Source organism: Daktulosphaira vitifoliae, unplaced genomic scaffold (genome assembly GCF_025091365.1).
Source record: "Daktulosphaira vitifoliae isolate Bord-2020 unplaced genomic scaffold, ASM2509136v1 Scaffold_3, whole genome shotgun sequence".
Lineage (NCBI taxonomy): Eukaryota > Metazoa > Arthropoda > Insecta > Hemiptera > Phylloxeridae > Daktulosphaira > Daktulosphaira vitifoliae.
Window position 1 is genome coordinate 26,927,741 of NW_026099574.1, and position 12,760 is coordinate 26,940,500.

At 24.5% G+C, this 12,760-nt stretch overlaps 2 protein-coding genes across 3 annotated transcripts; one reads left to right on the plus strand and one right to left on the minus strand.

Annotated features, from left to right (window-relative positions):
* Positions 1–932: 932 nt before the first annotated feature.
* LOC126900258 (solute carrier family 35 member B1) lies at positions 933–3,289 on the minus strand. The gene is made up of 3 exons (XM_050675843.1): positions 2,804–3,289; positions 2,311–2,476; positions 933–2,204 (listed from the first exon to the last, which is right to left on the minus strand). The coding sequence occupies exons 1-3, from the start codon at positions 3,110–3,112 to the stop codon at positions 1,741–1,743; spliced, it is 939 nt and encodes a 312-aa protein (XP_050531800.1). The 5' UTR covers positions 3,113–3,289; the 3' UTR covers positions 933–1,740.
* A 218-nt stretch (positions 3,290–3,507) lies between these two features.
* LOC126900257 (heparan-alpha-glucosaminide N-acetyltransferase) lies at positions 3,508–12,718 on the plus strand. Of its 2 annotated transcripts, XM_050675841.1 has the most exons (13): positions 3,508–3,686; positions 3,777–3,817; positions 3,884–4,001; positions 4,344–4,459; positions 5,538–5,644; positions 5,805–5,935; positions 6,397–6,500; positions 6,694–6,801; positions 7,497–7,755; positions 7,865–8,144; positions 8,354–8,478; positions 12,228–12,411; positions 12,478–12,718. In XM_050675841.1, the coding sequence occupies exons 3-13, from the start codon at positions 3,891–3,893 to the stop codon at positions 12,657–12,659; spliced, it is 1,707 nt and encodes a 568-aa protein (XP_050531798.1). In that variant the 5' UTR covers positions 3,508–3,686; positions 3,777–3,817; positions 3,884–3,890; the 3' UTR covers positions 12,660–12,718. The 2 variants fall into 2 exon arrangements, with proteins under 2 accessions (XP_050531798.1, XP_050531799.1); XM_050675842.1 differs by having other exon boundaries at positions 3,508–3,817; positions 3,868–4,001.
* The last annotated feature ends 42 nt before the right edge of the window (positions 12,719–12,760 follow it).

Below are 12,760 nucleotides of genomic sequence, written 5' to 3' on the forward strand. Positions count from 1 at the left end.
TAGATTTAATGTTACCCATACCATATATATTTATTTATAATGAAAAAAGTAAATAGTCATACCACTTATGATTCCTTATACTGAATAATGCCACATCTACTAAACATTTGAAGTTGGTTAACCAATGCTATGGTTAAACTGTTATCAATCTCACAACTGATAACAGGTGCTGCTATTCAAGAGCAACACCTGATTATAATGTTAAACGTCTATTCAAATAAAATTTCATCATGTTCTGCGTGAATAACTATTCTATGTATTAATAACAACAAATATTCATGTCACAAAAAAATGATTTTAACATCTGGATATTATGGGTATTCATCACTCTCTTCTATCAAAATCTGTATAATAATGTAATATTATTCTTATTTTTGTATTTTATGAACTTATAATTAATTAATTTCATCTTTGTCATTTAGTTAACTATGTGGTTACATTATGTTTTTGTTATTGTAGTTGATGATTGTATTAAGAATTTATACATTAAAATAGAAAAAAATATTAATTACAGTTCTTAAAAGTTTTTTAAATCCTCTATATTGACTTAGCGTATGAAAATATGTAAATTGCTCCTCATGGCTATTCATATTTTTGTTAATTGATTTAACTTAATTCTTTTAGTTTTATTTACCATTTATTTAAATTTTTTCTGATTACTGAAGTTAATAATATTTTACAGTTAACAGTTTAATAACTGTTATACTAATTTATAATTATTAATAACCTTTTTTCCCCTACAATGAGGTATAATTCATGTTACTCTGATTTTGCCTCGAACTATGGTAGACCCTCTTCTGGGTTCTTGTTAGGCTGGTTAACTATTAGTTTAATTTACTACCTTTACTTATGTTAACATGTTTTTATAAATTAATTTTAATATATTAATGTAATTTTATCTTTATATTTAATATAATAAATTGAAACACAAGTAAAACAACTAATATTTAATTAAAATATATAAATAGTAAACAAGAAAAAAATTAATTAATTTTTAGGACACAAAAAACTTTTTTTAAATAAACATTTAAAAGATATTTATACCAACATCTTAGGTATTACTACATTGGTAATTAAGGAATAATAGATAAACTTAATTGATTTTTTTTATAAATTACATGACATAACTTTGTTAAATATATCATAACTACATCTACTTTTTCCTCGTTCTTATTTCAACTTCTTGGGGTCGGCCAATATATCATAAATACATAAATATTAAATTAAAACACATAAAAAAAAAATTTCACTTAATATTTGTAAAATAAATTTATAGTCATAAAAAAATTAGAATAGAGATGATATTAGTTTTCTTAATTTTATAGAATGTTATAAGAATTAATTACCAAATAAAAGATATTAGTCATGAGTAATTGATTCCTATTGTTTGAATTAAATTTTAAATTAATGAAGTTATAAAATGCTTGTCAAATGAAATTCTATTAGGAATTTGCTACTGTAAAACAGAATAGTTAATAAAATATCAGAGAAGATATAAGTCATGAATACAAATATTATTTATTCTCTTAAATAATAGAAATTAATTAATATAACAATTTTTCTACATTTAATAAAATTAAAATGTCAACTAAACACAAGAATTATTACTTTATTAAAGTAATGATACTTCATACAATATTTTATAAAAATAACTTAATATAATATATTATACATATTTTTTACATTTCATGCTGAACATATAAGATGTAAGTAATAAAATGAATATCATTTTTACAAAAATTATTTAGTTTTAACTGTTTGTTTTCCATAAAAACTATCTAAAAACAACCCAGTAAATACTACAATGGTAGCAATCCACTGTCTAGTTAGCATTGGATTACCAAATAGTAATACTGATGCAAGTACAGTAAAGAATTTTCTGGTAGTTGTTACAATAGAACAGGGTAATGGTCCAAAATCACTGACAGTCCAAAATATAAAAAACTGTCCTAAAGCACTAAATATTGAAAACATCATTAAGTGTACAATTAATTGTGGATAACGTTGAACAAAACCAATGAATTCAAATATTTGACCAGTAACAATAAGAGCAATCCCTAAAAATAGCATTGACCATAAGTTCATGTTAATCATCATATGAGTAGATTTAGTTTTTGATTCGCTTCGCATACGTTCTTGAATAGCACCAGTAACACCATCCATTGTTAATGACAATATAAGAAGTATTTCTCCTAAGCCTAGGACTAGAAAAAATTTTAAAATTCAATTTCACAAAGTACAATAACTTGTAAAAAAAAAAAAATAAATAAACCACATTTTAATTCAATAACTTAAAAATTCTGTACTTACTAGACTCAGATCGAGATGTTTTAGATTTTCCATCTTTAAACATAAATAAAGCAACTCCAATAACAACCAACAACACAAATAAATATTTTTTTAATGGATAAGACTTTCTTCCTAAGATAACTCCCAAAATCATAACTGGTATAGGTTTACCTGACTTTGCAACAACCTAGAAATAAAATTTTTGATTTAAATGAAAAAATAATAGTCTTTCTATATCAAAACTTTAAATATAAAATATTGCGTATAGTAATAATGATTATGTGAAGTCAATACTATTTAATTTATAATTAGCAAGACTTTACTCTAGTAATATTATTCATAACATACATAGTTAAACTTAATTCTTTAAAGGCTGCGGAGACAAGGACATTAAATATTGTAATACAAAAAATATTTCAAATAATATTACAATAATTTTGGTCACTTTTATCACTTTGCTTTAAAACAAACAAAATAAATTTTAAATATTATGCTAACGATAAATTAATAATACCTGAGTTGGATAATCAACCCATTGTAAAGCCATATTGCTAAAAACCATAGCTATTAAATATGTAAGTGAACTTATTAAGTAATATGTAGAGCTAGTAGTATCCGAATCTTCAGGAAAAGCTTGAAGAATTACTTTTGCAAAAGCATAATTTACCACACATTGAACAAATACTAGAGATAACGTGTGAGTAAATTTTTCTCCATCTGTTCCATATGTACCTCTAGTAATTTTTTCTTGAAGTATACCATAAAAAAAATAACATACAAAAATTCCAGCAGCACAAACAACAAATTTTACACGTTTGTCCATATTAAATAACTAAGGATTAACGTCAGCGGTTATCGAACAAATAAAATGATTGTACGAGAGATTTTTATTAATTATTTTAGAAATTAAAAATCATTATAGATTATTACTTAATTTAACTTAACACTGTAGTTATTTAGTCATAAATATTTGAAATGTAAGGTGCACAGAACCCTTTAAATTTAAGTTTATCTAAATGATAACAAGTGCCACAATTCTACAATACACGTGTCTTTAAAGTATTGGATAACGTTATCTGTACGGTTGAATAGAATTTAAGTGTTATTTGTATCTTTAACAGATAGATAGCAGTAACATTAAAATGTTAATACTAATGTGGTTTAAATAACCATATGTTTATTTTTGAATATTTCAATGTTTTGATAACAGTTATGGTAATATGAAAACAAAATTGAAGTAGTAGGTATTTAACTATACGAAGAGAAATCGTATTATTTTCTCCGATTGTTTACAATACTTTAATAATAGGTTGGGGTTTCTTTAAAATTTAGTTCACCAATGACTTAACATAATTAAAACTCTTAATCATAGCCATGTTTTTGACAACTTTTTTTTGGTAACGATTAAATTTTTAATTGACTTAAAGCTATTATTATTTACCTATTTAATAATAATCAGTAATGATTTACTTATTATTTTTTACTAGATTATAATATGTTATTCTAGTATAAGACTCAATGTATAAATGTAAGTTCTTTTTACTTAACATAAACAGTCTCAACTACTCTTATTCTCAGAGCTAATTTTTTTTAGATTTAGAATGGCATCTGACGACTGCAAAACTTTAAATTATGACCAAGCATGCCTACAAATATGGGCTACAAATACTTCAAATACATCTCTTTGGATGCAGTCTGAAGAATGCTATAATGTAAGTTATGATAATAACCTATTATTAATATTAAAATAATATTAATTTAATTTATTTCAGTTTGAAATCAAGTTATAACTGTTTTACATTATTATAATATATATTTATTAACAATATAATTGATAAATTTAGTTATTACTAATGTAGGTTAATTGTTAAAATAATTTATTTTACAAATATTTAAGTTTTTTGTTAGTATATGTGTTATTATGAAACTAATAGTCGCATAAACTAAATGATTATTTTTTATTTTTGTGCATTGAAATAAATATTTTATAAATATTTAGAAACAGTTAGTTTTAAGTGTATAATTATTTAACCTATTGAAACTAATTTTTTCAGTGTGATTTATTAAAAGTAACAAATATAACCAACTATAAAGTAACAACTATTCGTTTGAAAACAATTTATCGTCTTTTGTTACATCTGACAAATGATCAAAACAATGAAAACTGCAGGTAATTTCATTATTTTATATTTTCAAGTATTGCTCTAAAAACTCATTAAATCTATGTCTGAACATTTAAAAACTCAAAAACTATTTTAAAAATTATTTTAATAAGTTATAAACCTGTTAGTAATAAGTTGATTGTCTTATAGTTGACAATTGTTTAATAACAGTAAAACATTGTTCAAAAAAATGTTTATAGTACTTAAAGAATCTAACTTTTTTATAGGATTTTATTTTTTTTTTTTACCATAAAACCATTAGTAAAAAGTTATTGTTTTAGAAGTTGTAGTAATTTTATAAGTTTTAAATTTAATACATTTTCTTTATTCTTATTTATAGTTTATGGATAATCACTAAATTTGGGGAGCTTATTAAATTTAAATTTAGCTGAATTGGATCTGCAAAAGTTAAGATTTTTATAGTACAATTATAAGGATAGAAAATATCATGGTAAAATCTATGCTTCTAATACTTATGGTAGAAATAGAGCACTCTATCGCTCCTCCACTTTTTTAAATCTTTAAATATTTATATCTCAAAAAGCAGTATATACCAAAGATTTTAGTAAGGTTTTAATTATAGATTGATAATAAACCCATAGATCTAAAGGCTCCCACATCCCCCACTATTAAGCTGAACTAGTTTCAGACAGAGTTAAAACCTTACCCCTGTTTATAATACTGTCAACAAGTAATATTTATATCTAGTTGTTAATCAACCAGTCAAAATATTATCAAGTCCATTTTCCATCTAATTTTAAATTAAATATAGGTTCTTGTTTAACTTTCATGAGTAATTCCTAAAAACTATCTTTAGATATAATTTTTTTTTTTCAATAAATGTTATAATTTTTTTTATGCATGATAAAAAAAAAAATTAGTCTAGTGAAAACTTAGAATTTTTATTGACAAACACAAAAAACCGCATATCATGGTATAACCAAAATTCCCTCAGTATCGGATTGAAGCTAAAAAAGGAATTAAATTAAATTAATCCTCTCAAAACAAATTTCTTTAAATTTTATTTCTTTAACTAATATTAATATTATTTAAATTTGGTTTTTTATTATTTATTTTATCTTATAGTACACTGTATAACTTTGAAGAACATGGTATTTATAGATGGAATATTACAAACAGTTCATATTGTTCTAAAATAGAAGCACTTTCACTTTCTCATGACTTTTATATGCGTAAGTCATTGTTATTAATACAGTTATAAATTTAACTATATTAATAATAATAAAATTTTTTTTAAGAACAATCTGAGTCTTGATTTTTAATCAATTATATTTTGTATAAATAATATTTTTTTTTGAAATGTACTAAGAATGAACTTATTTTCCATTTTAGCTTTTGTATTTGCATTGCTTCTTATTATACCATCTTTTTCCATTTGGTTTTTCATTACTTACATACAAAAAACTAATGTAGTTCCATCAGTGTTTCGGTTTTCATCTAAAACTGATTTGGATATTGAAAATGTAAGTGAAATAATAAGTTAATAATAAGTAATAATAAGTTTTTAATAATATTTATATTTAAATTGAAAATAAAATTTGTTTTTAAATAAAAAAAGGTCATTAATGAAGTTAACCTTATCATCATATTAAATAATATCATTACATTTGCTAATATAAAATCGTTAATATATTCATGTAATATTTAAAAGATAAATATACCTAAACTGTCTATTCACCATCAATAAATGTTTCATTTAAGCCATTCTAGAGTAAATTGAAAATTTAATATCTTATATGAAATATAAATCTTAAATATGATCTTAAATCTGATAAATAAAGTTATGTACAAAAATATGAATGAATATCTATTGGTTAGGTATCACATAATTTTTATTTTTTTCACATAGAATTAATTTTACTCTATCATATTTAATTTTTTTATTAAATGAATATTAAAAATGCTACAAGTTTGTACATTTTAGGATTTTGGTACAGGTTCTAATGAACCTGTCATTATTCAACCTCATATTCCTACACCTGTAAAAAATACAAGTTCCCGAATTACATCATTAGATGCATTTAGAGGGTAAGAATTTTACAATTTCATAATAGATGTTTTATAATATTTAAATAAATATTATAAGTTTTTCAATATATATATTTATAATCTCTTATTGTTTATAAATACACTTATTATTGTTTCAGAAATTTTTAAAATTAGCTTATTTAATATTTAATTCAATCATCCATAAACTATTTAAATTTTAATTAATTTTTAGAATATCAATAACTCTTATGATATTTTTCAACATGGGTGGTGGACGTTACTGGTTTTTTCAACATACTCCATGGAATGGTATTAGAATAGCAGATTTTATTTTTCCTTGGTAATTTATTAATATAGTTGCAGAATAATAATTATTGTTTAAAAAAAAGTTTTTAATATTTGTCTTTAAGTATATATATAAAGATTCCATTGCCAATAATCTACAAAGATAACTAGAAAATATTCATCACTATTTTTTTATCCTAAGTGTAATAACAATTAGCAAAGCTAAGATTTTTGTTGTGGTGAGTTGCCTTTTACTTTTACACATAATCAGTACAGGAACATAAAGAGTATTGTTACTATTATTTTACTTATTTTTTATGTAGGTTGATTCTCTTCCTGCTATGATCTGTTTGGTTTTGAATCAATTCAATTTTTCTTCTTTTTTTAAGTTATTTAAAAAGATTAATATTGAAGGATATTGTGTTTAAAATAGAGTTAAAGGAATTGTGCCACTCTTCTACTACTATGATTCAAAATACTATGATTGTTCAAAATAATTTACTAAAAATAAATAATTTTGAACAAGATCTTAGTTAGTTCCACATTTCTAAGAAAAGTTTTCAATTTCTTAGACTATAGAAAACTTTATCCTCACTAGCCCCCTTTTTCCTATTCCTTATATGTTAATATTCCTAATCAGTCAAAAATTTCTCGTGATTGCTGACTAATCACTAAATATCTTAAAATAAACTTTTGATTATGATACTGTTAAAACTATTTTGAAGGCATAATTTTATTCTAACTTAATAGGTTTTGTTGGGTAATGGGAGTGAGCATAGCAATATCATTACGATCTCAGCTACGATCAAGCACAAAAAGAAAATATGTATTTGGCCGTATTTTCCGGAGATCATTTGTTTTATTAATTATGGGATTAATATTAAATTCAGTACATCATAACAATTTAAATACATTTAGACCATTGGGGATATTACAAAGATTAGCTATTATATATTTTGTTGCATCTTCACTGGAAACAATTTTTATGAAGCCCCAACCATATTTCACGGTAAACTAATTATTTCTAATAACCTAATAATTATAATTTACATATTTTAATATTGTTTTACCTAGTTATAAATTATAATAACTAGAAAATTATTTTTATTATTTTATAGAATACAAAGTTTGATATAATCAGAGATGTTATTGAAAGTGCTCCGCAGTGGTTTATAATTATTTTATTAGTGGGTGTACATACAGCAGTTACTTTTTTATTAAAAGTTCCTGGTTGTCCTAAAGGTTATTTAGGCCCTGGTGGTTTATATAATCATTCAAAGAATTATAACTGTACTGGTGGTGCAGCTGGTTATATAGACAGAATGATATTAGGAGAAAATCATATGTTCTATGGTTATGCTAATGAAATTTACCAATCCAAACCATTTGAAAATGAAGGTACTCATTATATAAATAGTTTAACTATACTTTTTAAAATAATAGTTTGTTTTAATTTTTTTAAATGTTTTTATTATACTTATTTATTTTTTACATGCCCTCAACTAAGTAAATAAGTTATTGTATAAGAAAGTCCTGTTAAACTTACATTTTATTAAATCATAATAAATTGACCAAGTATAATTTAGTAAAGTTACTCATTTTTTTAGGTATATTGAGTACATTAACTAATGTTTTACTTGTCTATTTGGGCGTTCATGCAGGGCGAATTATTTTATGTTATCAGTACACTAATGAACGAATAAAACGTTGGACTATTTGGACAATTGTACTAGTAAGTAACCCGAGCAATTTTTCTCATTTATTCTACTTAGACCATTTTTAAATTATTATTAAAAATTAGGGAAAGATACATGTAAATTTATCTGTTATAATGTATATTGAATGTATATTTAACTATCTTATTAGGTAATATTATTATAACATAATTACCATAAAATGGACCAACTTAGAGCAGTTAAATACTTTACAGATTTTGTCACTTAATTTTTATAAACAAGTAATTTGTATTTCTTAACAATACTTGTAAAAATTTTATAATACTGTAATTTGATACGAATAAAATGTTAAAGATATTTAACTGCCTCTAGTTTAACCACTCCCCATTAAAATTCACCATTTGATGGTACTATTTAATAATAATTAAATAATTGATAACCTACTATTTACGTGATAAAATTATTTCAGTAAACTAGACATCAAACCAAGTCTATTGCTATTCAGGAAAATTTTTTTACCAAGATACCTGAAGGCCTTGACTAATCGACATTTTCCTCTACCATTTTTATATTCTACTTATAAAAAAATTAAATTTTAAAAGTTACTATTAGGCCAGTCAATAAAGGAGTAATTTTGGCGAATGGCGGAAAAAATTCCCAACCAAATTTTTTTTTTTTAAAAGTTGAATTAAGATATGTATAATTACATACTAAAAATCCTCATCGATTGAACTTGAGCTTTTTTTTACAGCTTTGCAAAAGTTCAAAAATATGAGCTTTTTTAATATTCTCAAAAAATATTTAACTTACAAAAAAAAGTTTCGTACAAAAGTTGTTTAAAAGACAATTTTGAACAAAAAAGGTATCGTATTTTTTTTCATTTAAACAAATATTTTTTGAGTTACATTACATTTAATATGAGTACTAAAATTTATTTTCCAATTTTTTAGCTTCGATGCGAAGCTGAGAAGGTATTGGTTTTACTATGATGTGTTTTTTTTTTTTGTGTCCGTTACCACTTTTTCTCTGCTCTCACCGAACGGATTTTTTTTTTATAGATGCTTGATGTCTTTATCTATCATTTGGTATATTTTTTTTGTAAATTTCACCTTTTTTCTGCCCACAGGGGGGGATTTAAAATGACAACTTTTTCACAACAAATTTACTTTTTCAACATAACTTTTGAAAATGTTCCGGAAGGTCTGACACTTTTATATATATCTTAAATTAAAGCTAATGTAATGTACTTTAATTTGAAAAAAAAAANAGTTACATTACATTTAATATGAGTACTAAAATTTATTTTCCAATTTTTTTCATTTTACGGTTACTTTTTATCATGTTATACTTACATTAGACACAATGTTATAAATGTATATGTGTGTATGTGTGAGTTTATTTATTTATAGTATCATTAAAGTGTAGTGTATATTAAGATACAACCGATAGAGTAGGTAATTGATTTGACGCTATATTGTTTAAACCCAACTAAATGCTAAATTGTACATTTCCAAAGAACAATTATATTATGACAATTGCAACTGGAATTTCTGCTAATAATAAAAATTGTCATAAAACGGCGTTTAGTCAAGTGCTGGAGCTGGTAAAAATTTTGGCTGCCGAAAAACAGTGCTTAAATGTTTTATTATTTGTGAAAATTGCAAAGGTCAATGGCGTACAAATTCAATAGAAATAAAGATTGAAGATTAAGAAAATTGTACTTTTGTTGAAGATATATTCTATCAAAATTTAGAATGGGAAAATGATTATGAAAATGGAAAAAAATTTTGTTTGATACATTTGTCAAATAACTTTATAGTGGAGAAATCCTCCATCGATTACATACTTTGCACTAGTAATGCATATAACTTGTATTTAGGATATAAATAAGGAAATAGGAGATCATGTAGCTTTTGTAATAATCCATTAATATTTTTAAATTAAACACTATCTACAGATTTGCATCTAGGCGTTTTTTTTTTTAATCACTGTCACATATCATCTATACTGCACCCAATTATACACAATGTGCCGGGACACTGCTGGTTTTTTTTTTAAATAGCGTTTAGTTGAAATAGTAGCAATGGGTTTACTTTAATCATTTCATTATTAATTTTAGCAATAGAAGTTATTGAAGATACAGTTAAAACTTTATTTGACCTATTAAGATTTATATCATGAATGTTATTATCATTGAGTTTACTAGAACAAGACCAATTTTAGACACTTTATGACAATTAATTTTATCATTACCAGAAATTCTGGCTGGCTTGACAAAAGAGAACATGAGGTAGGTGAAATGAGGAGATCAGTGACAATAGGCGAGAGTGTGAATGGGGAGGTAGAAAGTTTTAAGTATTTAGGATCAGTAGTGCAAAAGAGCGGTGGTATTGACGAGAATGTAAGACACATGATTAAGTACGGGTGGTTAAAGTAGAGAGAAGCGTCTGGTGTCTTATGGGATAAAAGAATTCCAATGAGGCTAAAAGGTAAATTCTACAACAATGTAGTGAGACCAGCTATGATGTATCGTTCAGAGTGTTGGGTGGTTGATAAGAAAGTAGAGCAGAGAATGAGTGTAGCAGAGATGAAAATGCTTATAGTTGGATGAGTGGAGTGACTAGAAAAGATAGAATAAGGAACGAGCAAATAAGAGGGAGTATAAGTGTAGCGTTAATCGTGGATAAGATGAGAGAAAATAGACTTAGATGATTTAGTCATGTTATGAGGAAAGAAGAATCGGAAGCTGTAAGAACAGTTATAGAAATGAATGTTGAAGAAAGAAGAGGTAGAGGAAGACCAAAAAAAAGATTGAGGGATATTATTGAATGCGATATGAGGACAGCTGATGTGAGCGTAGATGATGTGGGAGATCGTGTCAAGTGGATGTTTAGGATGAGGGTGGCCAACCCCAAGTAGTTGGGATTAAGGCAAAGAAAAAGAAAAAGATTAGCAGAAACTCCGGTTGCAATTGTCATAATATAATTGTTCTTTGGAAATGTACAATTTAGCATTTAGTTGGGTTTAAACAATATAGCGTCAAATCAATTACCTACTCTATCGGTTGTATCTTAATATACACTACACTTTAATGATACAATAAATAAATAAACTCACACATACACACATATACATTTATAACATTGTGTCTAATGTAAGTATAACATGATAAAAAGTAACCGTAAGATGAAAAAAATTAGAAAATAAATTTTAGTACTCATATTAAATGTAATGTAACTCAAAAAATATTTGTTTAAATGAAAAAAAATACGATACCTTTTTTGTTCAAAATTGTCTTTTAAACAACTTTTGTACGAAACTTTTTTTTGTAAGTTAAATATTTTTTGAGAATATTAAAAAAGCTCATATTTTTGAACTTTTGCAAAGCTGTAAAAAAAAAGCTCAAGTTCAATCGATGAGGATTTTTAGTATGTAATTATACATATCTTAATTCAACTTTTTAAAAAAAAAAAATTTGGTTGGGAATTTTTTCCGCCATTAGTCCTTTGTTGATATGTATAATCATTCTTATAATATTAAAATTTCATACAATCAAGATATCAATAGAAGTAATTTCTCGAGAACACAATTATAATAGTTTTGATCAAGTTAGTCCTGAGAAAGGTTGCATAAGATAATATGTCATTAATTTCATTATAAACTATGCAATATTTTATACAACTAGTTTACAGTTAGTTAATTTACTTAGAAAATGTTATTGTGTATTCAACAATTATTGCAATAATTAATAATAAGCTAATCTGCCTTATTATTTTTCATTAAAATACACTTTTGTTATTTAAAGGGTTTTGCTAGTGGTTTATTATGTAATTTTTCTAAAGAAAATGGGTTAATACCAATAAACAAGAGTATGTTTTCTTTATCATATACATTTATTGCTGGAAGTTCAGCTTTTTTTGTTTTCATATTATTATTTTTGATTATTGAACATTGGAGATTATGGAATGGTTCTCCATTTTGTGAAATTGGTATGATTTGTTATTATTATTATTAAGTTCAAATAAAATGTTTTACTTTGAAGATTTATTTTCTAGGTCAAAATTCAATTTTATTATATATTGGCCACGAGATATTTTATGACACACTTCCATGGTCTTGGGAACCAGTAAATGAAACAACACATACAGAATACTTATTAATGCATTCTTGGGCTACAATATTTTGGTGTGCAATTGCATTAGTTATGCATAAAAAGAACATATTTATAGTTGTTTAAGTTTTTAATGCTGTTATAGTTTCAAATTAATTACATTATACACAGTAAATAATATTTTATATTATGGCTAAAATACATTTTTTAAATGATTCAATTACAGT

Coding starts and splice junctions, on each gene's coding strand:
- LOC126900258 (XM_050675843.1), bottom strand. CDS start 3,112: ATGGACAAACGTGTAAAATTTGTTGTTTGTGCTGCTGGAATTTTTGTA. Junction 2,477..2,803: donor GGGTTGATTATCCAACTCAG/GTATTATTAATT, acceptor TTTTATTTCTAG/GTTGTTGCAAAGTCAGGTAA. Junction 2,205..2,310: donor AACATCTCGATCTGAGTCTA/GTAAGTACAGAA, acceptor AATTTTTTCTAG/TCCTAGGCTTAGGAGAAATA.
- LOC126900257 (XM_050675842.1), top strand. CDS start 3,891: ATGGCATCTGACGACTGCAAAACTTTAAATTATGACCAAGCATGCCTA. Junction 4,002..4,343: donor AGTCTGAAGAATGCTATAAT/GTAAGTTATGAT, acceptor TAATTTTTTCAG/TGTGATTTATTAAAAGTAAC. Junction 8,145..8,353: donor CAAACCATTTGAAAATGAAG/GTACTCATTATA, acceptor TCATTTTTTTAG/GTATATTGAGTACATTAACT.